At 34.3% G+C, this 25,703-nt stretch overlaps 1 protein-coding gene across 5 annotated transcripts in view; it reads left to right on the top strand.

The window, feature by feature from the left end:
* LRP1B (LDL receptor related protein 1B) overlaps positions 1 to 25,703 on the top strand; it is a 1,862,264-nt gene that overhangs the window by 1,640,708 nt on the left and 195,853 nt on the right. For 4 of the 5 annotated variants that reach the window (XM_087435122.1, XM_087435121.1, XM_087435118.1 and 1 more), the window contains exons 62-67: positions 8,326 to 8,514; positions 9,372 to 9,520; positions 14,796 to 14,889; positions 18,415 to 18,531; positions 18,652 to 18,771; positions 20,446 to 20,565. In XM_087435122.1, the coding sequence (XP_087291248.1) occupies positions 8,326 to 8,514; positions 9,372 to 9,520; positions 14,796 to 14,889; positions 18,415 to 18,531; positions 18,652 to 18,771; positions 20,446 to 20,565 (789 nt within the window). The remainder of the gene's footprint in view (positions 1 to 8,325; positions 8,515 to 9,371; positions 9,521 to 14,795; positions 14,890 to 18,414; positions 18,532 to 18,651; positions 18,772 to 20,445; positions 20,566 to 25,703) is intronic. The other variant, XM_087435120.1, reaches the window with a different exon arrangement.

The raw sequence follows: 25,703 nt of genomic DNA, 5'->3' as shown, positions 1-25,703 counted from the left end.
ACATTTGAAAATGCTTGCAATATGTTACCCTCTTCTCTGTTTTTATTCTAGAAGCACGTCTATAATTGTAGGAATGCGGGAAGACGAGATACTCAGTTCACGTAAATGGCTCTACTTGATATCTGTCCCGAAGGCAAAGTGCTTTTCAAAGGCTTCAGCTTTCATTGGGACCCTCTAACAAGCACATTCCTAATGCATATGTCTGTGCAACATCGTAACTCTTATATTTAGGACTGATGGTTGGCTCTGAAAACAAATTTCTAAGTTTCTATGAAGGTTTGTGTCACCAGCAGAAAGGCCCAGAAAGTTTCAAAGCAACAGGAATATATCTTTACCAAGTGCATGAAGCAGTGTTGCTTTGTTTGCTTCAGAGATTGGAGAGCTATGTCATCATCGAGAGAAAATATTTATAGGCACAGTCTAGTTTTCAAAATTAATTTACTATAATTTCCATTGTCTGCTTTATAAATCCTCATATTTATTAACAGGAATACTCTTTTTAGACGTGAAATATTAAAATGGCCATATTTGACCTGCTATTATAAATAATTAAAAAATATGTAGGTGAGAAAGGGAAAAGGATTGAATTATATTAAACTGAATGTTCCTAATCTGTATAGAGAGTATATAACATTTGAGGTGACAAAATGGACAAGAGGAGGCAAGAAATACTAGAAAAGGATGAACAAAGGACACCTTCAGCCTCTTAATAATGGCTTTAATCTAAAGAAGAGCTCTAAATAGTTTCTATAATTTGTCATCGTACTTTACATTCATTTCAAAAAGTTATACATTTAAGTGTCCCAATAAACTGCTGCATTAAAGAGGGACACAAAACTATTGTTCGGACATTTGATCAGTGTCATTATTCAAAAGGCAGCCTTGGGGCTGGCCCCGTGGCCTAGTGGTTAAGTTCAGTGGACTCTGCTTTGGCGGCCCAGGTTTGGTTCCCAGGCACAGACCTACACCACTTATTGGCAACCATGCTGTGGTGGCAATCCACATACAAAATAGAGGAAGATTGCCACAGATGTTAGCTCAGGGTGAATCTTCCTCAGCCAGAAACAAAAAAAAAAAAACCAAAAAAAACAAAAGGCAGGCTCAAATAATAGACTCCCAGGTAGTATCAGCTCAGATCTGCTGTGCACTGTGACCTATGCTGAATGGAAGAATGTTATTTTTCCTCCCCTTCAAGGTCTTATTGATGGATGAACTTTTTGAAAGATCATGATAGTTTTTATTGGAAAAAATAAATTTTGGACATTCTATCATAATATTTGAAAACGTTGGCTATCCTTAATATTCCTGCCATTTCTTAATGCTTTTATTAATTTTGAACAATGGATTTTGGACCCATTTGCCTGAAGAAGTTTATTTGCAGTACTGTGACTATTAAGTAGGGTTGTATTAAAGAGCAGGCAGGAAAAACATCCATGGAGGCAAATGTTCAGTGGAATGGTTCTGAAGGAATAATTATTTAAAAAAAAGATTTTGTGAACAATAACAATGAAAGGGATGTGTAATTACTGACAAAGAAAGAACATCCTTTCTCCTAAGGTTATGTAAAGCACACTCTCTTTTGATGGGAAGTTTGTAACTAAAGCTACTGGCTCAGCAGTCATTCTCTGGAAATTAGTATACTGTGACCATTTTCCCACCCACCCACTCTTCTCTGTTATTCTTCATAAACTAGAAACCATTTTCCACCCACTCATTTACCACTGTCATGAATCTTCCACTTTCTTTGGCATCTTAAACCACTTTCTTCCATCATCTAATTTTATCATCTGTTTACCAACCTACACTCTTTTTTGTAGGCTTTGTTTAATCTCACCTCATTTTTTCAATCTAATTCTTTTTCTTTGTTTCATTTCTTCCTTTTTGGTTTTCCTGCTCTACTCCTTTAATTCATGTCCTAGCTTCTCTACATATCTTGTTGTACATTATCCTTCTAGAAAGATCTTAGGGAAAATTGTTAGTATCAAGGTCTCTTAGAGTAGAGGATTAGTGAGGGTCCTCATCTTGTCTTCTGAAGACAGAGATTTTAGTCAGGCTAAACGGTTTGCACTATACTGCCTGGGGAATGAGTGTCATTGGTGGTTTTTGATCAGGGAAGAGATATGTGACATGAAAAAAAATATTGGAAATAATGACTGGGAAGAGTTCTAGTTATCCTGTCTTTGCCTGTGTGCCATGCTCTGTATGCTAGAAGGCTGACTTCAGCAGACTGCATCCTCCATGCTCTTTCAATTTCTGGCCTCAAACTGGATTTAATCCATGGGAAGCACTGGCAGTAGATTAGATGGTGGATGAAGGAAGACGGCGGCGTATTTATGCATCCCCTTTCCCTCCATACCCAACCACAGTGGTTTAGCAGTGACTGAGTTCCTCCACCAAGTGGCCACTGCTCTTGGCGGGTGGCTCTTTTCCCTTTGCTTCAGTTTCACCAGGTTCTGATAACCGACCTAGGAAAAAACTATCCATCATTGGTTCCCAAGCCCACACCTCTGCAAATAATTAAGAGAAGAATAATATGACCACTTGTACACAAGACTGCCTTCTTTCAATTAGATTCTTTTCCATTATTTAAAAATGTGATGTCTGTTTACCACAGGAAATTTGTACAAAAAAGATTGGAAGAGATTAAAAACAATAAGAAAAGTAAGAATAATTTTGCAGTACTTCAAGTGTGAGGGAATGTGAAACTTTGCTTTGGGTAATGGCACCAAGAATAAGAAAAATGGGAGAGTCTTAAAACATATTAAAAAGAAAAGATGATAGGATTTAATGTTTTATTTGACATGCTTGTTAACTTTAAAGTTTTAGAATATTAAGTTTCCAAACCTAGTCAGTTGTAGAGCGAGGGCTAGGTTGACCTTAATGGATCATTCAGGTATTTCCCTCCAAACAATACACAAATTTTTGTAACTGAAAAAAAACATCGATACTTAAGTTACCCTGTAATCTTGATTTCTTTATAAAAGTAATTACTGAATTTGGTGTTACATTCTATGAACTTTGTTTTACTTTTGAAAATATTGCTAAAGCCCTCATAGTAACTTTTAAATAATAAACTATAGGGATTGCTGCATATAATGTAATATTTTAAAATAACATTTAGACCCTTAAAGTAAATCTAGGAGGAGAAATAAGAAAAAACTGAGTATCACTAGTGAAATTTCTATTTAAGTACTAACCCACTGGGCAAAGCCATGTCGAATCTGCCACTATCTCAATGTTATATCCTACCCACAACACTAACTATGAGATTTTATCTCAACGAAAGATGAGTACTGTGTTATTGGTGCATTTTATTCTTAGCTATTGAAACTAGATTAGTCTGAAATATAAAATTAGAATGGTACTACCCAGGAATATAATTGTTTAGCATGATAAATGCTGTCCAAAAAATGAATAAACAAGAGCATTGTAATGGAGTATCTCTAGCTGTGAGACAACAGTTAAACCGAAAGCATGTTCTAGATTTCCACCTTTTCTATTTGTCATAATGACTAGGAACCTTAGCAGGATAGCATCCAACTTGACTGAAAGGGAAAAACTCCATAAAGTAGTATTTCTTGGACTTATTTTTTCCAAATATCAATTCCTTTCTTCTGATAGAAGTCTATGAAATAAAAATTAAGAGCCTAGTGCTTGAGTGGAATGCTGGAAACAGTACAATAGATAATGCTGTTATACAGAATAGAGACCTAACTACAGAAAGCAGCTTTAAAATAGGTTCTAAATATATAATAAGTACCTGTTAAACTGCAGCCCACATGACAGTTGTTTGTTCTTTTTTTGTGTTTCTATTGAATACCTATAAATGAAAGATTCCTTAAATTTGTTTTTCACATTTCTCTTTTAATTAAGCAAAGGCAGTCTTATGTACAAGTAGTCACATAATTTTTCCTTACAAAGGATAGCCATTATTATTTTGAGAAATTGACTCAAAATAATAAGTTTTTTGAGTCAAAAACTTGACTACTGTTTCCATAAACTCAACATTTCAGTATTAGTAGGAGTTTGTTAAATATTCTTCTCATGCAATCATATTCTTGTTGCTCTGTTTTTATATATATATATAAAATATATATACTATATATTATGTATTTATATATTATATTATATATTATAATTATATTCTAATTAATTATAATAATTATATAGTTATATATTATAATATATTTTTATATATATCTTTATAATCTGTAATTATATACAATATATATTACAGATATTTTACAGAGACACACATATGTAATACATCATGCATGTATACATATATACTTACATATCTATAAGGTAGAAATAAGTAAATAAAGGGACGACACATAATGAACAATTTTATTTTTCTTGTTCTGAATCAGGAAACTTTCTTGTACCAAAATACATGACGCTTGGCTCAGAACATCTCATTTATTCTCAGTGGGGGTTGAACTCTTCAAATATTGATGGAACAACACAGTATTCATATATTTATACTTATCACTTAGTAGTTAATATATAACATTTTTTCCACAGAAGCTTAAGTAGACAGTCCAATAACTTATGAAGAGATTTAGGTCCCAAAGAGGAAATGAAGCATACTGCCAAGTTATGAGCTGAACCCATAAAAAGGCAATATGTAAAGATTTTGTTTGTTTGTTTTGCTTTCTTTTGTTTTGCTTGATTTTCAACATTGGTTGTGGTGTTAAGGAAACTTGTCACCATCTCTTAGAGAGTAGCTTGTGGAAGCCAGTATAGTATTAGATGTATGAGACCCAATTTCCTCTTGTTAACAGAAGTTGGTGTTTTTACTTGGTTTGTTTTCTCTAGAAGGAATATTCTGGTGGTTGTGTTTGATGCTGTTTGGGAAATACATTTGGGAAAAATGTTTGTCGAATGAGCAGGCCTGGAGTGGGCTTATAAAGCTACTGATGATGTTACTGAAACAAAAGTGGGTTCGCCTCCTGGTGAGCTAAATCAGAGTCTCCACCAGAAGTAGTCGTCACACAAAATAAGGTGTATTTGCAGCAAATAGGAGACTATGCAGAATCATTTCCAAAGTCATGGCCCTCCCCAAACAAAGGGAAGCAAGGACCTTTTATTTTGAATACAGAATGAATATTCCAAAGGGAGAGGTAGGTATTTGCTTGTGCAGGCCCAGTTGGAAAGCATGCCCCGCATACACTGCAGGTTATGGTAATAAGGCCTAAGCTCCTCCTGGAGAGATCTTAGCATTAAAAATAAGGCAAAGGTCATAGGCACAGCTCTTGTGGTGAAGTTTGGTCTGGTTCAGGGTGGTTGGTGATTGCTTCTCTTAAACAGTTAAATGCATCTGAACTCACCCTTGAGTTCCTCAGGGCAATTAGTCGGTGACAGTGATAGTCCTGTTCTTCACTGCCACTATCAAACAAGGAACTGGATCAAGCATATGGTCATTTTGGGCAAATGAACTAATTTTCTTCACTATAAATTGACTTTTCTACATGCTGTATACGTTCAGCTATGTGCCATCCTTCTTCTGAAATAAGAGTTCATCTTTCTGATCTCCATAAATTTATATCATCTGATAACATAGGGTTTCTCATAGGTGGGCACTACAAGCTTAGAGGTAGCAAGCTTGTTCAGTAGTTAAATTGTCCCAAAACTGAAAATCATATACAACGTAATTACAATCAAGTAATTAAATAAACGGACTTTCCATGGAGCTTATGAAATTAGTTCCATTGCTTTATATACTTGCATTAGTTTTCTAGAGTTAACAAAGTACCACAAACTGAAAGGCTTAAACAAACCAGAAATTTGTTTTCTCACAGTTCTGGAGGCTAGAAGTCCAAGATCAAGGTGTCGGCAGATTTGGTTTCTCCTGAGGCCTCTCTCTTTGACTTGTAGATGGCCATCTTCTTGCTGTGTCCTCATATGGCTCTTCTCTGTATATGCGCCCCCATCATGTTTCTCTCTTCTTATAAGGACACCAGTCCTATTGAGCTAGGGCCCCACTCTTATGACCTCATTTAACCTTAATTACCTCTTTAAGGGACCTATCTCCAAGTACAGTCATATTGGGGGCTAGGGCTTCAATATATGAATTTTGGAGGAATACAATTCAGTCCATAAAGGTGGTGCTAGTAGGTAAAGTGGCAAAGAACTCAGCAGCTGGACAGTCTGATTTAGATTCAAATACCAGTACCCTCATTTACTAGTTTTTGCCCTCCCTTCTTTGGCCATGTCAAGTTTACCAGATCATAATTTTCTCATCAGCAAAATGAGGTTTACTGCTGCACGGTAGAGTTGTGAGTATTAAATGAAATAGGGTGTATAAAGTGAATATCCTACTGCAGGGTTTGTCAGACTCAGAACTATTGATACTTGGGCTTGATAATTCTTTATTGTGGGTCCAGAATTGCCTCCCCTACCCACTGAGAACCACTGGCCTAGGTCCTTGAGCCAAAGTGCTTAATATACGTTGGCTGTGGTTACTTATTGAATAGTTAAAAAGACTATGCTACTTTTGAGATGGTAATAGGCAAATTCTTACAAAAACTTCACTTTTTCTATAGAAGTTAATTGAATGTCTGGTGGACTAAGATTTTTTTAAAGTGATGATTAACTTTTTGAGTCCATAGTCAATAACATAATTACATCTTTTGCATCTAAGGAAATCTGAATTGAATGTTTCTCATGCTATCAACTTTTTCTGCAAAATTTTTATTTTATTTTGAAGATTTCCAAACATACACATATGTTAAAAGATTGTTATAATGATTGCTCATCACTACGATTCACCCAGTTGTTAACATTTTGCCACATTTGTTTTGCCTTTCTGGAATGAATTTATACAGCCAAAGGGGAAGAGTGGAAATAGTTTGTATAAATAGTTCAGATATGATTCATTCTGGTAAAGTGTCCTTCTTTTCATCTTTCTCTCCAGTTCCACTTATCATTTTAGCGATGGGCGCCATCTCTATAGAAGTACACAGATGATAATTCAGTTGTGAGTACTTGTATCAAAAGTATGCACATCTGGATTTTTCTTGATTATTGCATCCTTCATATGCATAGCATCTGTTCAGAGACGGATTTCTGGCTAGACCATACCTTGGTAGTAGTCAATGGCTTAAAGTATCACCTATATGGAAGAGTCTCATTTATTTCTTCTATTTCTGTGTTCTCAGGGTCATAGTGAATTCTCTGATCACAGTTGGCTCATTTGAATAAAAATAACAAATCAGTAGATATAAAATTTCTGCTTCTAGTTAACAATATATATTTACCTAGCATTTTAAAAATAAAGCTGGAAACTTCCCTAGAAAGAGTGAATTGTACATGAAATTTTGATAGTTTGTCAGTTATACTGAATGAAGAATATGCCAAACATTAATTCTCAGTCATTAAAATCTAATTTATAAAAAAGTATGTATTACTGGACTTACACTACCTTTTTTCTTTAATGAACATTTTCTCAGAATTTCTGAAAGTAGATCTGAAAATTAATACAGAGATATATATTGGAATGTTTGTGCAAATTAGGGAATTTCCATTTTCTTTATTTATTGCTTTTAAAAAAAATTGTGAAGAAAACTCTACCACGGTTTAAAGTTATTTAATCCCAAACCACCAAACAAATTTATTATGTCTTATTACTTGATAGGACCCTGGAATCTCTTGAATGAAAAAATCACATTTGTGATGCTCAATCTACTGTTTATATTTAAATGCAGTCTTATAATGATGATACAATTATAAAACAATTTTAATCTGCAACTAAACAGTTTTATGACTATTAAATCTGCATAATACATTGTTATCTGTCACATTTATTTTCCTCCATCCTTATCCCAGCTAAAGTACTCATAAAATCTCAGTGACTAAAATGGGTTATAGTAGTCTTACAGTCACTCTATCTCCAGGTAGATAGAATAATAGATATTTCATCCTGGATATAAAATTTAACCAATTTAGAAGTGGGAGAAAGCAGTACAATGACCTGTAAGTTTAAAGATTTAAGTTAGTAACAACTGAATGGAATATATATATATATATATTTTTAAATGTTGGATATTATTTGTTTCTGATGAAGCATCCATTCCTCGTAAACAAGATTGCATTCATTTTCTTCCCAGTGGTTGAACCAAGCCAAATCTGAGCAAAGCAAACTCCTGCACCAGATTCTGCATTCTCTTAACTGGTAATAAAGAACCTTGCTGGCCTGACAGCTTGTCACAACAATTATTCACATGAGGTTCTGTAGCAGTTGTATCTGTCAGCCCATGTAGTATTGAATATTTTAACTGGCAGTCTTCCAAGACTGAACATTAATCTTACCATCTCCTATTACAGTCCCTAATCAAGATATTCCAGGGGTGATTGCACTAACATTGTTTGAAGACTACATCTACTGGACTGATGGGAAAACCAAGTCACTCAGCCGTGCCCATAAAACCTCGGGAGCAGACAGACTCTCACTGATTAACTCATGGCATGCCATCACAGATATCCAGGTGTATCATTCTTATAGACAACCTGATGGTAATTATTCTTTCCATGATTTCCATAAATGCATCAACATCTTTTAGTAACATTCCATTTTTGTTTCCTCCCAGGTTAAGTGTCAATTTATGTTTGAGAAAGATTACCAGATTTTATTATTTAGCATAACTGTATGGAATGACGTGAGTTGATATCAAGTACTGCTATTAAGGGATATGATTAGAAGCTCAATGATAGTACAAAGAATTATTGGTTTGTTGAAATCATAAAGCTGAAATGACAATAATACATGTAGTTGGAGAAGTGGAAACTGAATTCTTGAAATAGTTTATTTACAAAATAGTTATAGGATCCTTAGTTTCTGGAATGCTGGGTGAAAGGAATTATATTTAAGTAGCTCTAGGGTTCTAAAAATGAGAAATATATGAAGTTTACTTAAGCATATATCTAGTAGGAATTCTATCAGGCCTTATGGAATAAAGCTTTGATTATTTTGCTTAAAACACATATTTGGCCTAGAAAACAAAGCCACTACACTATTAGTTGTAGATCATTGTTTCATTGTTTTAGTTACATTTATATTTCTAAACATATGTTTGTGTTTATCCAAATGCTTCTAGTCTCTGTTTGTTTTTCTGATGGACAATTTTTTCCTACTAAAATGCTTGTTTTTATGGAAACCCATCCTTAAAATTATTTAACAGTAAAATAAATGCCATTAGATAATAAGTAGAATTTGTAACAAAATAAAATTGTCTTTATAATCTTGATGAGTTCTTGATTACAAAGTTCTATTCAAACACAAGTTATGAAGCTTAAATGTCCTATTGCTAATCCCGTATTATATTATTGGTCTTGATTATCCTGTTTTGTTGTTGTTTCTTTCTCACCTGTAGTCTCCAAACATCTCTGCATGATAAATAATGGAGGCTGCAGTCATCTGTGCCTTTTAGCCCCTGGAAAGACTCACACCTGCACATGTCCCACCAACTTCTATCTTGCGGCTGATAACAAGACTTGCTTATCCAATTGCACAGCCAGTCAGGTGAGTGGAGGCCCAGAAATTATTTCATGGGATGTCTGGCTTATAAAAGTTTGGCCTCAGTTTTGTTTATTTACTTAAACCATTTTTGAAACATCAGTTTTTCTCTTTGGCATAACATTAGATAATCATTCCATACATTGTAGATAGGGTCACAGGGTAAGGGAAAAGCAATTTAATACATATTGTTAAAATGGGAAATTAGAAATTAGGAAGTACAAATAGAAGCCAAAAAGAAAAACAAAAACCCAAATGAAAACCATTCTTACACAGATCCATACAGAATAATGATGCAGAACGTGAGTGGGCATAGCAGAATCATCAGAGGAGATTTGACATATTACAAGATGGCAAGGTGATTGAGGCATAGGGCTGAGGCTAAGATATAAGGCTAAGATTAAGGCAGTTTAAATAAACAAACAAAAAATCTTCCTAGAAAATCTGCTCTGTCTCACCATCTCCACCCCTCTCCCATTCCTCAGAGCAAGTGATATGGAAAAGATGAATTGGGTGGAAAGTGATTTTCTAGATTTTTTTTTATTGAAAAATTATATGATCTAAATAATTTCCTTCTGAAACCTCTTTTTCTTCAAAATGTGAAGATATCCCAGAAGTTAAATTTTCTCCTTAATGGATAAGCTACTTCTATCTCAACCTGCCTCTCAAGTTATGACTAGGAGGATCAGACACTAAAGAATTACACTCGTGCAAAAGACTGGACCTCTTCCAGAGAGGCAGTATGTGTAGTGGTCAAGGGCACAGACTCTGAAGCCTGACTCTGCTTTAGATTGGCTGCATTACCTTAGTTTTGTTACTTAATTTCTTAGTGCCTCAGTTTTCTCATCTTTTAAATGGGGATCATAATGTTCCCAAGCTATTGTTGTGAAGATTAAATGAGAAAAGTTCCTAGTGCATAGTAAGTGTTGTTGTTATTACCCTTGCAACTAGAATATACTTCAGTATGTGTGCAATTAGCATGAGCTGCCATCAGGAGGTTCTGACGTCTAGTTGAAAGCACAGGTCACACTCTCTGCTTTCTTTACAAATTGTATTGTTTTTATTATAATCCCCTAAGTGTTTGTGTAAACAAAACACATTATTTTTGGAGAACTGAAATTTAAGTCACTATGAGAGACAAAATAAGCTACCTGATTATTCCTAAGGATGAAATTTAAGGGAGAAATCATATCTTTTTAAAAAATTTTAAAATATAATTCCTGTTTGTGGTATTTAGTTTAGATACATTTGCAGCTTAACCTCCAGGCTACTCTGAAATAACCTCTGACCCTTGCTCTGGAGCGGTCCATGAGTCACTCTGTTGAGGCCCAACATTGAGGCCATAGGTGACCCGGTAGAGACAAAGCCTGCCCAAGCCACTACAGTGTGATGAGCCTCAACAGCCAACTGGAAATAAAGTGAAGCCAAAGGATGCTTGACACGCAAATGAAGATCTCAAACAGCAAGACGTAGTAGTAAAACCTCAGCCTTGCTGTAGTCATAAAAGGAATAAAACATTTCAGGTTATTGTATAATAAAACCTATAATTATTCAATGCCAAAAATCCAATAAACTAAATGAAAACCTGAATCAACCTAGAAAAGTATTTTTCATATAATTAGATTTTTTCCTAATTTGGTATCAATGATGACACCACTAAAATATTTATAATTTTTCAAATACCTCCAATGGTGCTTTGCACGAATTTTTATAATATTCGACAAGACAGAACAGAAAAACCAAGTTGTGGGTCAGATATCTTTGTTTGCAGCAGTATTTCCTGAAAAAATTAGTTATCACTTGATTTGTTTCATCTTTAAGAAAAAAGTTAATGAAGAATAGCTAACAATCCATTAGTGGCTATCCCTGTAAGTTTTACGGTTTGTGCAGCCCTTTTACCTATGATTCTTTTCTGACGTAATGAGAGGAAAAAGCTATCTACTACACACTTCTTGGAGAAAAGTCAGTTCATAGAAACACAATTTTTGGTGAGCTAGACATTGAAATAGAGCAAATAATCTAGGTATTTCAGAATCATACCATTAAGCATTGTGATAAAAATGTGGCATTTTTGATTCATCTTACTAAGGGATTTTGATTTTTCATCTAATGATTGCAACTAATGATATATCCCCCAAAAGTATTGTTTTTTAGGAAAATAAAATAGGCAAATCACATCAATAAGAATTCTATTAGGACTGAAAATGAACACATGAAAATCTGTTTAAAAATCAAAATTAAATTCAATTCTTGTAGCACTAATCACATCAAATATTAAATTTAAATAAATTTAATTAGGAAATAAAAAGTAAATTAAACAGTGGCTTTACTTATCTTTTAAGTGGATACTTTTCCTGTTTCAACTAAAGACTGTATGTGAGATTTGCATTCTATCCTTGTAACCATTTTAGTAGACATGTATTTTGTAGTTTCTTTATAGCTTCTACTTGTGGCTGATAATTGCAGTCTGCAATCTATTTTATGAAGATATTAGTCTTGGAGAACATTTACCATGAAGAATGTTTTATATTTATATTTAGCATTAATTTTTTTAAAGTTACTGTATATAAGTATGAAAAAATGAAGCCCAGACACAAAATAGAAGAGATCTTCCTCTGAAAGTAATGAATAAAATGTTGATTAACATAAAAAGTAACATAGTAAGTATATTTTACCCTGGCCTTCTTTTAACTCAAACCCTTTTAAGTTCTTATTAAAAATGAAATGGCAAGCAAAATAATCATATCTTATGTAATTCCAATGGTTGGTGCTTATTTAAATGAGAAATATTTAGTGAATTTAAAAATATGTATTTTAGATACTTTCTAAATCTTGGTTGGGAAGACTTTGAATATACTCAGGAGACCTGAAATCCTCTGACTAATGTACTTTGATATACTGTAATAACTGGAAATGTTTAATGTCCAGGGTAATTGCTTTCAGATATATATTAGCCTTATATCCCCAGACAATCACTATCTATAAATGTAATATATTTCCTCTGGTAATTTATGAAAACCACAGCAGACATAACCACGGGCTAACCAAATATGGGCAAATCAGTTGAACAGTCAGATCTTCTCTTGGATTCACAGTGCTCTGTTCCCTCCCATATTGCCAGTGGGGAAAAAAAAAAAAAATCCACTCTCTTATTTTAAAAAATAGCGTAATTCTACCCTGAATCAACTCCGTGATATATACACAGATTCAGGAAAGGCTAGCATCAAGTTCTCTCTTATTGGAAGAAAGTAACAGTATTTTAAATGAACAAACATTTAGCTTGCTAATCCATTTTTATTAGAGAAAATTGAACCTAGGCTATATTTTTCTGTATTACAAATCTGTCTGGCATGCAACATGTTAAGATAAATGCCACCTTGTTTTCAATCACTCATGTGGGAATTACAAAAGAAACATTTCAAAAAGCAAAGTAATAAATTTTAGAAAAATATCTATTTTCAATTCCAGGTGAATATTGTAATATATACTTTTCATTGAACTTCTATTAAACTAAAGAAGAAAAAAAATTGATAGTGCTAGAAGAAATTTACTAAACTTTATCTATTACTTAGTTTTAATAATTTAAAGTGAATCTTTTAATGACAAATATTTCAGATACATGTGCTCTCTGTATGGAAAGTGTGATTTTTTTTAGTTTCTTCTCTTTTATGAAGGTAAGCTTAGAACTGAATGGTGCAAAGACGGGTTAGTTTTTGGTCTGAGATCACTATGGAATAAATTGACTGAACTTTCTTGGTCTCTGTGAACAGTCAGGCAACAGTGAAGTTATCAGGAACAATAATTCTATGCTCTGTCTCAGGGGATGAATTTGAGTTCAGATTGCCTTCCTTATAAAAATAACATACAATTATAACCTCCTGAAAATTTTCTCCAGCACCTGTGTGCTAAATAACCTATAAATAAATATTGCCATATAACATTTTCAACTAATTTCTCTATTGTTAGTCTTTCCCTTGATGGTTTATTTTAAAAGAGAAGAGTTAAAAAATTTCTCTTCTTATAAGTAATAGAATTATTATTTTTTTATTACTCTTTCTTTAACTATTTTAAATGGAAAGGACAATAGACCAAATAAAACACATTAATAAATAGTGAATAGTTTTTTGGATAATCTTGAAAACAAGTTTTATACAGCAGTTTTCTTATGTTTCTATTTAAAAATATGTAATAGCAAAAAACCTATTGCAGACTTATTTTTTAATTATCATAACTTCTCTTATTTATCCTAAAAGATCATGTGTATTTATTAAAAATTCTAAAAACTTAAAATAACTGTATTGATCTCAACTGCGTGAAAGTATTCTTGGGGCTGGCCCCGTGGCTTAGCAGTTGAGTGCGCGCGCTCTGCTGCTGGCAGCCTGGTTTGGCTCCCAGGTGCGTGCCGACGCACTGCTTCTCTGGCCATGCTGAGGCCACGTCCCACATGCAGCAACTAGAAGGATGTGCAGCTGTGACATACAACTATCTACTGGGGCTTTGGGGAAAAAAAAAAAAGGAGGAGGATTGGCAATAGATGTTAGCTCAGAGCCGGTCTTTCTCAGCAAAAAGAGGAGGATTAGCACGGATGTTAGCTCAGGGCTGATCTTCCTCACAAAAAAAAAAAAAAAAGTATTCTTAAATTTTTATGTGGAGCAGGTATTCATTATGGTAAAGGCAGTATATTTAACGTTGAGGAAATCCATAGAATCATAGCATGACAGATGGAAACGATCCTCCAGATTATCTTCAGCTCCTCATTTAGTGGCTAAGGAACAGAGACTGAGAGAGGTTAATTGAATTGTCCAAGATTCCTAAGAAAATGCAATTCAATTAAGTTCATTCAAATTAACTAAATTAATTCAACCTAATACCTCTTCCTCATATTCCTGATGATTTTGAGCTCTAATCAGCGTCTGGCAAACTTTTTCTATAAAGGGCCAGCTAATAAATATTTTAAGTTTGGCGGGCCATGTGGTCTCTGTAGCAACTATGCAACAGCTGTGGTGGTGCGAGAGCAGCCGAGGACAATATGTAGATGTGTGAGCTTGTCTGTGCTCAGGAAATCTCAGGAAATTTTCTTGAACAATGTACTTTCCTAGCAGATCATTTTGCTACTTATTGTTCATTTATCCTCTATTGCGGAATGCTCTAAGACCACCATAGTTCACGTTTGCAGCAAGCGAGTAGGCTAGGCTGCTCTGCCCTGGTGAGTTTTTAAATATCCATTATGTATGAGTAGGGTTCTTCAAGTTTGTTTTTTTTTTTTTCCTTTTTTTTAAAGTTTCGTTGCAAAACTGATAAATGTATTCCGTTCTGGTGGAAATGTGACACTGTGGACGACTGTGGCGATGGATCTGATGAACCTGATGACTGTCGTGAGTACATTGGCGAATATAGGAATTTAGAATTTATAGCTCCTTGAACCCCAGACCTGCAAAATTGAGGCCAGATCTTAACTATTACCTTCTGATACTTTTCCAAAATTGAAATAGAAAGGTTTTATGCCAATCTTTAAAAATACAACCAAAATTGTTGCAATGTCTTGGGTATGTCTCTGATAATGATTACACTTAGAATGACACCATCAGCAGTTTGTGTTACTTTTTTCTTCCTCAAATTTTCTTAAGTGTAGAATAACTACATTCTTCATGTAGTGGTTAATAAAGTATCAATCAGCATGATTTTGACTTAATGTATCACCAAATTAGTAGCAAAATTGGGCAATTTTTCAGAATGCCACTCAATGACTGAAATCTTACATTTAAGGGATACAATCTTTCAACTTTTCTGTCGGTATTAAAATACTGAAAATTCTTTAAAAGTCTGATTTTTCCAATATAAATCATAAGTTTGCTATTAGGCAATTTAGTATGCTCTTAGCAGTTACCTCAAAGTGACTACCAATTATGTCTTGATGTCTGACTGTCATTGGCATGATTAGGTGCTATTTTTTTTAAGCTATCTTTGTTAACTTTGGTTCTGATGGACAATCAGCAGACTTTTCCTAGATAGCCTTTTATAGTTCACTCCCTGGGTTACTGCAATACTGTCCTGTCAAGTTGAAGATGCTTGTGGTCAATCATGATAATTCCCTCTACATCCCAGTGGATTGTTGCCATGATTCGTTCTTGACAGTTGAGTTCAAGATTCTTAGGCTTGCATTAAAGAAAGGCAGTGTTCTGTCTTAGTGAATGCTAGTTACTTTCTGCTGTAGAACTTTCCGCCACATAATTACAAAGCTGTTTCAAACTTAAGGTCTCTAGATTGTTACTTAGGTGAGCTGTATTCCATCTCTCTGGTCACTACCAAGTGTATCAAACATTTGAAGTTGTTTCACATAGTTCATTTATATGTTTGAAAGCAGTAAGTAATATATTCAAAGAGAAGGAAAAAAGTTATAAAAGTCATCGCTTTTCTAATAATCTTTTTATGTTTCTGAAAGGGCCATTCTTCTTTGATTTTTTAATAGAGTTTTTGTTTTCACTATGATAGACAATATATCAAAAGTATTTTCTGTATGAGATAGGTATCTATTATGCCTGAATTATTCTTTTTTTAAGTTAGTGAATTAAAAAGAATATCAAGGAACAAGAAATTATATTAGTGAATTAAAAAGAATATCAAGGAACAAGAAATTATATTGGTGACCAATTGAGATTTACTCATTAAACAAAGTTATTAATTTCCTCACAATAAAGTAAACTTTCCTACAATATAGTAAATAAAGCAAATACAACTTATTTTTGTAATTTATATAAATAGACAAGAATGCATGTGTTAATTTAGTCCTCATATTAAGATGACCTTTCCTTCCCAGATTCACTAACATGTTCTCTAAGGAAATATCAGCAAAATGACCTGCACACCAAGTCAATAGAACCCAATGCTTTCCCTTCCAAAATACTTGCACTCCTGAACTCGAATTTTAATCTTGACTGAAATGTCATGCTATACTCATACTGATATGAAAAATTAACTACAGATTTAGAATAATAAGTTTTTCACATTTACCCACTTTTAGAATATATGGTGAGCAAATATAACTTTAATGTCTTTTGAAGGGAACCAGAGAGACATCTGGTATCTAAGAGTCTCTGTACGATCCTTATCCTGGTTAAATACCAATACTACATGCTTTTATTGGTGACATTATCTCTGTGATCTTTTAGTAAATGATCTTTTACTTGGAGTTGACGAGTTAACAGCATTGAACATCTGTAGGCATGACACCTTGTTTTGAGAGTCATGGTGAGGTGGAAAAGGATGTACATGAGTCTGTGGAGTGTTTAGAATTCATTTTTGAGTAGTTGCATCGTTAAAATTTGGAGGTACTAAGAGCCACTGACAATATCTATAATTTCACCTGAAAAGACAGGAAAGCTTGATCCCAGGTTTACATACTTGCAAATTTCAATAATGTTATTTACATAAATGTAGTTAAGAGTGATGCATTAAGAATTCTCTGGCATCATAAGTTTGTAATTACATTTCCTATGATACTTTAATACACCAAGGATCATTCTGGAGACGCATTTAAAGTTCAGATAGGCTTCCCAGTTATTTCCCAGGCTTTGAAACTTTCCTTTAAGAGTTATAACCCTTCTCCTGGTAAGGTTGTTTTGGTAGCAAAGAAAGAAATCACATATGAAGCAAAAGGAAATGCACATGTTTAGAACATGAGAAAATTAAGTATCACACAGTGTAAACATTTAATGTGATTAATTAATGAATGTTGTAGATTAGATGTAAGTGACTTGCAACATTTTAGAACTCACTTCTATGGAAGTCAAGCATGTATCAAGAGCAATATTTTTTAATGTTAAGGAAATTTGTAACTAATATTGTAAGTATAAAAGCATAATTTATTTTCCAAAGAAAATTTAAAATATCATTTATTAATGTTTGACTGACTAATTTGAACTAATAAGCAGCATATTATTAATCTCAAAGTCAGTGATTAGTAACATACACTAGGATCGTCAGTCAAAGATAAGTGTTTTACTGCAAGCAGCATAGTTTGTGAGAAAACTTCAGAGTCAGATCAGGACCTAAATTCCAAGTCTGGTACTTGAAACTTGTACAGACTTGGGTGAATTATGAATGTCCTTGAGACTTAGTTTCCTCACTTATACAATGATCATGGTGATGCTGAGGTGAGAAAGTTATGATGAGATTCAGTTAGTAACTATATGTGAAAGGGCTCAGCCCAGTGCCCAATAGATACTCAATAGAACCTATGTTATGATTATTATTGTTATTATTATTCCTTATGTAAACTTAAAGAATATGGCAAAAAATGCATTATCATCTGGGAGTTATTTACTATAATAACATAAGTATGGTATATAAAAATATTATTTACAAGATGTTGTCCCTATATGTATTAATAGGATTATAGAAATGAATATCAATAAATGTGATTTAAAATGTGATAGGTATAGGAAGTGTTTGCTTTAAGTAGTGCTGGAGAATACGTATTGAGGACAGATATTCCTCTCACACATCACAGGTGGCAACGTGATCAAAGAGAAATGATATTTTTAAATGATATTGGAATAACTTTTTTAAAAATTACAATAAATTCTACTCTGCCACTTAAACTTTCAATACCATTTCTTTGAAATGAGGAGACATTTATGTTTTTAAAAATATTTTTAATATTTATGCATTGTTAATACCTTTCTTTTTGCTGTTAGTTTATGAAATGTAATCTGGAGGCCGTCTGAGTTGCTCATAGCTTAACTGTGCATCTGAATCAAATAGCTATCTAGATGTGAAACATTCACATTGTGCTCTAGGATATGTTTAATATAATAAATATTTTGAATGTCAGAAAAGCTCTGTTTAAGAAGTCATGAGCTCAGATTGTCATTCCGTGATACCTATGTTTTCGCCCCTAGCTGAATTTAAATGTCAGCCAGGCCGATTTCAATGTGGAACTGGTCTCTGTGCTCTGCCTGCTTTCATCTGTGATGGAGAGAATGACTGTGGAGACAATTCTGATGAACTCAACTGTGGTGGGTGATTAAATTCTGAACGAAGGAACATCAATCTAATTCTTAGCTGATTATGTCTGCACTGATTTAAATTCAGACATAGGTTTCAGCACAGATTTTTTTGTTCCTTCTGCCTTTTAGACACACATGTCTGCCTCTCAGGTCAGTTCAAGTGTACCAAGAACCAGAAATGTATTCCAGTAAACCTCAGATGTAACGGACAAGATGACTGTGGGGATGAGGAAGATGAAAGGGACTGTCGTAAGTCACCTCAAGATGTTATGTCCTGTCTTACTTCTGACTCTCAACTGAAATTGGTCTAAAAATTATTATTGTACACCATGAATTCACACAGTGTAGAAAAATATAACAGCACTTATGGGCAAATAATTCCAAACAAGTGCCTATTGGGGTGGGTTACTTAAGAAACTCTATACAAAGAATATAGAGAACATTAAAACATGGGTGTTATTTACTTAAAGAGCTACGTGGAGGTTATGATAAACATGAAACAAATGCAGTCATCTACATCATCCTTAAGAGAAGCAGCAAAAACAACATTATAAGTGATTATTGTGTTTTTCTTAATAAATTGATTTTTTTTGCCCATACTAAGTAGCTACAGATAATTTTTTTCTATTGATTAATCAGTTACTTGAACTCAACTGCATTTCAATTAGAGATTGCTTTTTTCCCCATAAAATGCAAATCGAATGTATGATAAGAAACAAAGTCTGGGCAAAATCATCTAACAAAATTACTTGTTAAAAACTGTAAACAATACCCTGTTTAATGTATCTTAACAAGCTACTTCAAAGAACAATAGTAAAATATTTTCCATTCTGTTCACGTCTTATTTTCATTTCCTACCAAAAATCAAAATATGTTAAAAGGAAAGCAAAGCCGTTTACATCGTGTACATATACACATGCACGTAGGCAGGCAAGTGCGTGCGCGTGTGCACACGCAGGATCTGAACGGTAGAGTGCCTATCAAGTTTCAGGGTTTCCACAGAACTGCTATCAACATTTCTGTCTTGCTGGAGTTTTATTTTATTCCCCTAAAACTTTTATCAGTAAATAATGTGCAGTCATCCAGCAATTTGATTAAGATGGTGCATTCAGAGCAAAGTCAGTACCAGTTCTTTATGGTTAGCGGTTCTAGAAGCTGATCCATTAGACTGACTAGAATTTGTGATGCAGTTTACAGTCTGAGTCAGATGTTCGCCTCTTCCCTCAAAAACTGAACACAACTAGAAATTTTGATGAATTTTGTGCTTTTTAATTCCTCATTCACTAATATCGTCCAATTTTAGTCTGTTTCCATTTATAAAAATGCATATGTATAAATTCTTAATTTTTTTATCTGGAAAAAAATTTTTTGAAAGCCCTTGAATTCTTTATTTTTAAAATTAATTTCAAAATATCTAGTCAAGGTGGTTGTTTTGAAAACACTGGTTTTTATCAAACGTATCATTGCAGAAATATATTTTCTTTATTTCGACCGGAAAGGATATTAGGAATACATTATTTTTTTTTTTTTTTTTTTTTTTTTTTTTTTAAAGATTTTATTTATTTATTTTTTCCCCCCAAAGCCCCAGTAGATAGTTGTGTGTCATAGCTGCACATCCTTCTAGTTGCTGTATGTGGGACGCGGCCTCAGCATGGCCGGAGAAGCAGCGCGTCGGTGCAAGCCCGGGATCCGAACCCGGGCCGCCAGCAGTGGAGCGCGCTCACTTAACCACCAAGCCACGGGGCCGGCCCAGGAATACATTATTGATAATTAAAAGTTAACACTCCACTTGCAGAGCCTTATTAATTAAAAGATGACACATTTTCAGTTGACTATGTTAACCATTTGTTTGTCTAATTGTTTTTTAAATAAAATATCTGTTCTTGTCCAAAGCTATATTTTAATAGATGTTTTCCTCTTAAGCTGAAAACAGCTGTTCTCCAGACTATTTCCAATGTAAAACTACCAAACATTGTATTTCCAAGCTGTGGGTTTGTGATGAGGATCCAGACTGTGCAGATGCATCAGATGAGGCCAACTGCGGTGAGTGTTTCGTGGCTGGAGATCTTACCTGTTGTATTTGTGTCATTATCTGAGATGGTCTTAGTGAAATGAATTTGAACACAATTCTGATGAAACTAAAGTCTCACGTGAGAAAGTTTTGTCTCTGTTCACAACCTCAGGTTAGCTATTTTATAAAAAGCATGGAATGATAAGGCAGAAGAGTAAGTATTGCTTAGTGTAAGTCAAAACTATTTCTAAAAAGACACATCAAAAAGGTAGGATAAAACTGTCATCATCTTATGTTAGAGTATGCACATAGTAATAGCATTTAATGAATTGAAACAATGAAACACTCTTCATATTGTTCTAGACTTCATTCTTCTGCTTAAATACATATGATTTTACATTCATTCAATGATTATTGTTCATTCCTAAACACAGTGGGAAAAAGGAAAAGATAATAAAAGCATTTGGTCTGTTTTAGCAGATGACATAGATCACTTAAGTTAGCATTTGTTTCTGAAACATTAATATTTTCACTTAAAATCAATTATTTTATTTACAATAATTATTCCTTAATTAACATTGCAGATATTAACATGGAGAACATATTCATTTTGTTTAATGCATTTGAGTCTATCTTGAAAATGTTACCAGTGAGACAAAAATGAAGAGTGGTTATGTGTAATTCATTTTATCAGCATTTATTAAACATTAATTGAGGCTTTGTAGGTGAATACACCAAACTTGGCATTGTTGGGGAAGCAAAAAAGCATTTAATCTAGTAATTGATTAGAAAAGACAAAGTTTGCCTAAACTAAAGATCAGAAACTTGCAGGTTTCATAGACAAAATTATGTTAAATGCATTTGCTAGATTCCACACTGCTCTTAATTAACTCATCTGGGAGAAATGAAAAACATTTAGGTTCTCTGAAATTGCATTTATATTGAACAACACTCATGAGCTACATGTATAATCACTGGCAGTGATGTGTCTTTGTTTTTTCTGATACTGTCTTCCCTATAACTGTGCCTTCAGAACATGCAACCAGTACAGTATAGCTTATCACAGTATCCAAAACCACCATTTACCACTTTGTGGAATTGGTTTTCATTATCAATTCCAAGGGTCTCAAACTACATTCATCACTGATTTGTTCAAAATACTTATTAAGGACTACTTTATATTATTGGCTAGTTTGCTCTGCTGTCTTTTGTATTCTTTTGTATTTTGTATTTTGACCAAAAGTAAAGTGGAGTAATGACTTATATTAGCTATCTGAAAAATTTCTTGGCTGGAATGTTATTTCTATATTTTGTGTCCCCTCTTCCTCCTCACTTTGATGTGATTTAATTGTTTTGGTAGATTATAGTGTTCAAACTGATAATTATCAATCATCCTAATAACAATAATGCCTAATATTTTTTGGGTGTTTACCATATGGTCCAGGCAATGTGTGAAAGGCTTTACAGTGATTACCTATGAAGGAGAGGAAGACTATCCTCTGCCTACTCTGGGTCCTTTCTGACTGGGATACAAATTAAATTGACATGAGACCAAATAGCAGGAGAAAATCAAACAAAGCTTTATAACATGTATACATGGGAGAAACCTGGAAAAACTAGGTAACTCAACAAATAGCAGAGGTTCTCATCTCAAATAGCATAAAGACAAAGGAGGACGTTGAGGGGGGAGGGAGTCAGCAATGGGAGATTGCCAGAAAAGCACAGTAAACAAGAGTGTGCAGATTTAAGTCCTCACCTTCTGCACTGATAAGAGTTTCTAGAGATAAGGTCATCCCCCCTTCTTTCTGATACAGAGAGGGAGATACTTTTACAAATAGAGATTTCCCTTACAAATGTAAATGTTTCTTACAAAGGGTGTCTTCCACTTTTACTTGGTTTCAGAGCTTTGATAAGAATGGGCTTAGCAAGGACCATCCCAGTCTATCCATGCCCAGATTTATCTATGGTGATGGCCCGTCCTGGGGACAGGCCTTCTATCTTACATTCTTTTAGGCAGTTAGTGGGGAGGGAGATCAAAGTTTCTTTCAGAGAAAATAATCAAGGTAAAGAGACATATTTTGAGGTGGCCAATTCTGATCCCCCACACCTAACAATGTCTTTATTATCCCTATTTTATTGATGAGGGAAATGAGGCCCAAGGAGCTTATGTAACTTACTCAAAGTCCCACAGCTAGCAAGCGGTGGAACTGGGACTTGAATCATGGTTATTTGACACCAAAGCATCACTCTGTGGATATAGTGTGAATTCACCTCACTCTTCCTACATAAAGAGAAAAATATTTACAGGTTTTCTGTTATAAAGTTATTTAGAATTATCCTGACCACAGTTATGCTGTAAGTTCCAGACCAGTATAAAACCACATACAGGGGCCAGCCCAGTGGCTTTGCGGTTAAGTGTGCATGCTCTGCTACTGGCAGCCTGGGTTCGGATCCTGGGCGCACACCGACGCACCGCTTGTCCAGCCATGTTGAGGCGGCATCCCACATACAGCAACTAGAAGGATGTACAACTGTGACATACAACTATCTACTGGGGCTTTGGGGAGAAAAAGGGAAAAAAAGGAGGAGGCAATAGATAGCTCAAGGCTGGTCTTCCTCAGCAAAAAGAGGAGGATTGGCATGAATGTTAGCTCAGGGCTGATCTTCCTCACACACACACAAAAAAGAAAACACATACATACATACATACAGAGAGGGAAAGGGAAGGGGGAGGGTTAGCATTTGATTTGCCTTAAACCCACTATAAAATTTTATTGTGGGCAGGTGCTGATTTAATTTAAAGAAAGTTCTACATCATATTTTCATATAGCATTTCTCAGTTCTTAATTTTTAAAAGCGACTAAGAGACCACCTCCTTCCCCTTTCTTCTGTCTTCAATAAGTATTGAAATGCCAAGTATTTCTCTGCTAATTCTGTTAACACCCTTGTGGGATAGTTCCCCTTTGATGCTTTATTGAGTAGGAAAGAAACATAAACACTTCTTAAAGATTAATCCTATCATACCAAGGCCTTATTGTTTGAATCTGAGTTATGAATTTCTTAGTGGGTGAGAAGGGACTTTGCCTAGAATAGGACGTGTGTTTCACTATTTCCCGTATCGAGTGTCCTCAGGGCCTCGCAGGATGTAGACTTGCAATAAGTGCTGTTGAGTGACTGCCTGCTTTCTGTTGTCAGACCTCAATTTACAAACCATTTTCATTGTAGTTGCCTTATGTACTTTCTTAGTTCAGTGCTAAGTTTAGGGGAGATTCTGTTTTACTCTTGGAGTTCACCTAGGCCTTACATCTTAATTCTCAGCACCATTATTTGTGTTTATCTATAGCTCTGTATATAATTGGCTTCTGTCAATTCTAAAGTTTGTAGAAGTTCATTGTAGCTTGTTCTATCTATCTATCCATTGTATCCTAAAGGAAACAATTTGTTTTGTTTTCTTTTAATTGTGTAAATAAAACCAATGTAGAAGTGAGGGGTGGGGAGAGAGAGAGAGAGAGAGACACTGTGGAAAAGCCTAACAAAACAGAGCACAGTAATGTAACGCAAACAAATAAAACACACATGTAAAATAAGGAATTAAAATACTAGTAATGTGTAAATATTTTTAAATTATTTAACTTTTATATTTACCAAAATACCACATGTTTATTGAATTCAGCCCAGTGTAATTTTTGAGATCTTAGGAGTACTTTCAAATTTAACAACTAATATTCAATATGTGCAAAAATTTTATGCTAATCTAGAGTTTAAAGAGGCTTTGAAACCTCTTTGAATAGATGTAGATTAAATATAGTTTAGGAATCTTGGTCTAATAATCTAGTCTCGGTGAGACTTTGGATATAAATTTTAAAAATTAAATTAACTACATAATTTCCTATCTTATTGCACTTAGTTTTTGAGATGGCTAAATATATGAGTCTGTAAAAGCTACATTTGGCACATTTGGACTTAAATTTATAAGTATTTTAAAAACATGTTTTAGCTCTATTTCTGTGTAAGTAAAGATTTATATCTATGCTACCCTCACAGTCAGGGAAAGATAGTTCTGATTTTGTTTTGTGAGTTGTTAATAGTTATTATAAAATTACTGCTTTTTGCCTGACGATGTTTATTCTGTCTTTGTTCTATGCCCAAAGAAAAATAAGCTTTTTACAATGTAGATATACACACTAAGACTATTGATATTGACTACTCTTGGAAGGCTGTTTCATTATTTATTACAGTATTGGGCAAGCGCCACACTTGAATGCCTGACAAAAATAAGTAGAATACCCCAATTTCCGCAGCTCCGGGATTTTTATTCAGAACCTCAATTTCAAACTTTCTTCACCTTCTGCCTGCCTGTTTTCTATTTTAGGAATGAAATGCAGCTTTAGGGATTTGACAGATCTGTACTAGATTCATAACTCCGCTTTGTAATCAGAGTTGAAACTTTTCCACAGTTTGACTCTTATAACATGGTATCAGAATATGTCTTTCCATTATGTTCTCTCTCCCTGGTTTATGGTTTAGACTCTCAGTTCCCTAGATCCCCATGAAACATTCATCAGTTGTTCTGCCTGGGCTTTCCTGGTCAACTCTGCACTCACACCCCAGCTTTTGAGAATCCACTGTTTGTTCTGCGACATCGCTCCTCACTGTGGTCTTGTTTCCTGTTTTCTTCTCTACATCCCTTCACCTTGTCTAGAATTCTGTGTCATCAGAGAGAGTCTTGCATCCAAGTTGCTTCAGCATCATTTGCTGCTTTTGAGCAGTCTTGGTTTACAACCTGCTGCTTGGCTAATTACCTTTAATTAATGTGTTAGCTATAATCATGCTAGTGAGGGCTTGTGAGAGGACCTGAGCTTCCCACAGTAGCTTTGTACTTTCCACAGCCTGATTTTTCCAACCTGACACTGAGCTCATTCAAACCAAAAGATAGAACTGATCAAAGAGCGCTTTTATTTTCCCTTAAATATCTGATGAGGAAATTTGAATCAAGTTACTCAAGCTTTAAGAATATATGAAACAATTTTTTTTAAAGTTAAAGGAAGTTCATAGTAAATTATAAAATATTTCAAACATACAGACTTGTACAGAAAGTTGTACAGTAAGCACCATGCACCATTTTTAATAGATTTTAACATTTGGCCTGAGATTTCTTTTAAAATGTCCA

Source organism: Ceratotherium simum, chromosome 9 (genome assembly GCF_057802395.1).
Source record: "Ceratotherium simum simum isolate JZ-2026a chromosome 9, ASM5780239v1, whole genome shotgun sequence".
Classification (NCBI taxonomy): domain Eukaryota; kingdom Metazoa; phylum Chordata; class Mammalia; order Perissodactyla; family Rhinocerotidae; genus Ceratotherium; species Ceratotherium simum.
Note: the sequence above shows the minus strand (reverse complement) of the source record. Positions and strands in the feature narration are given on the sequence as shown.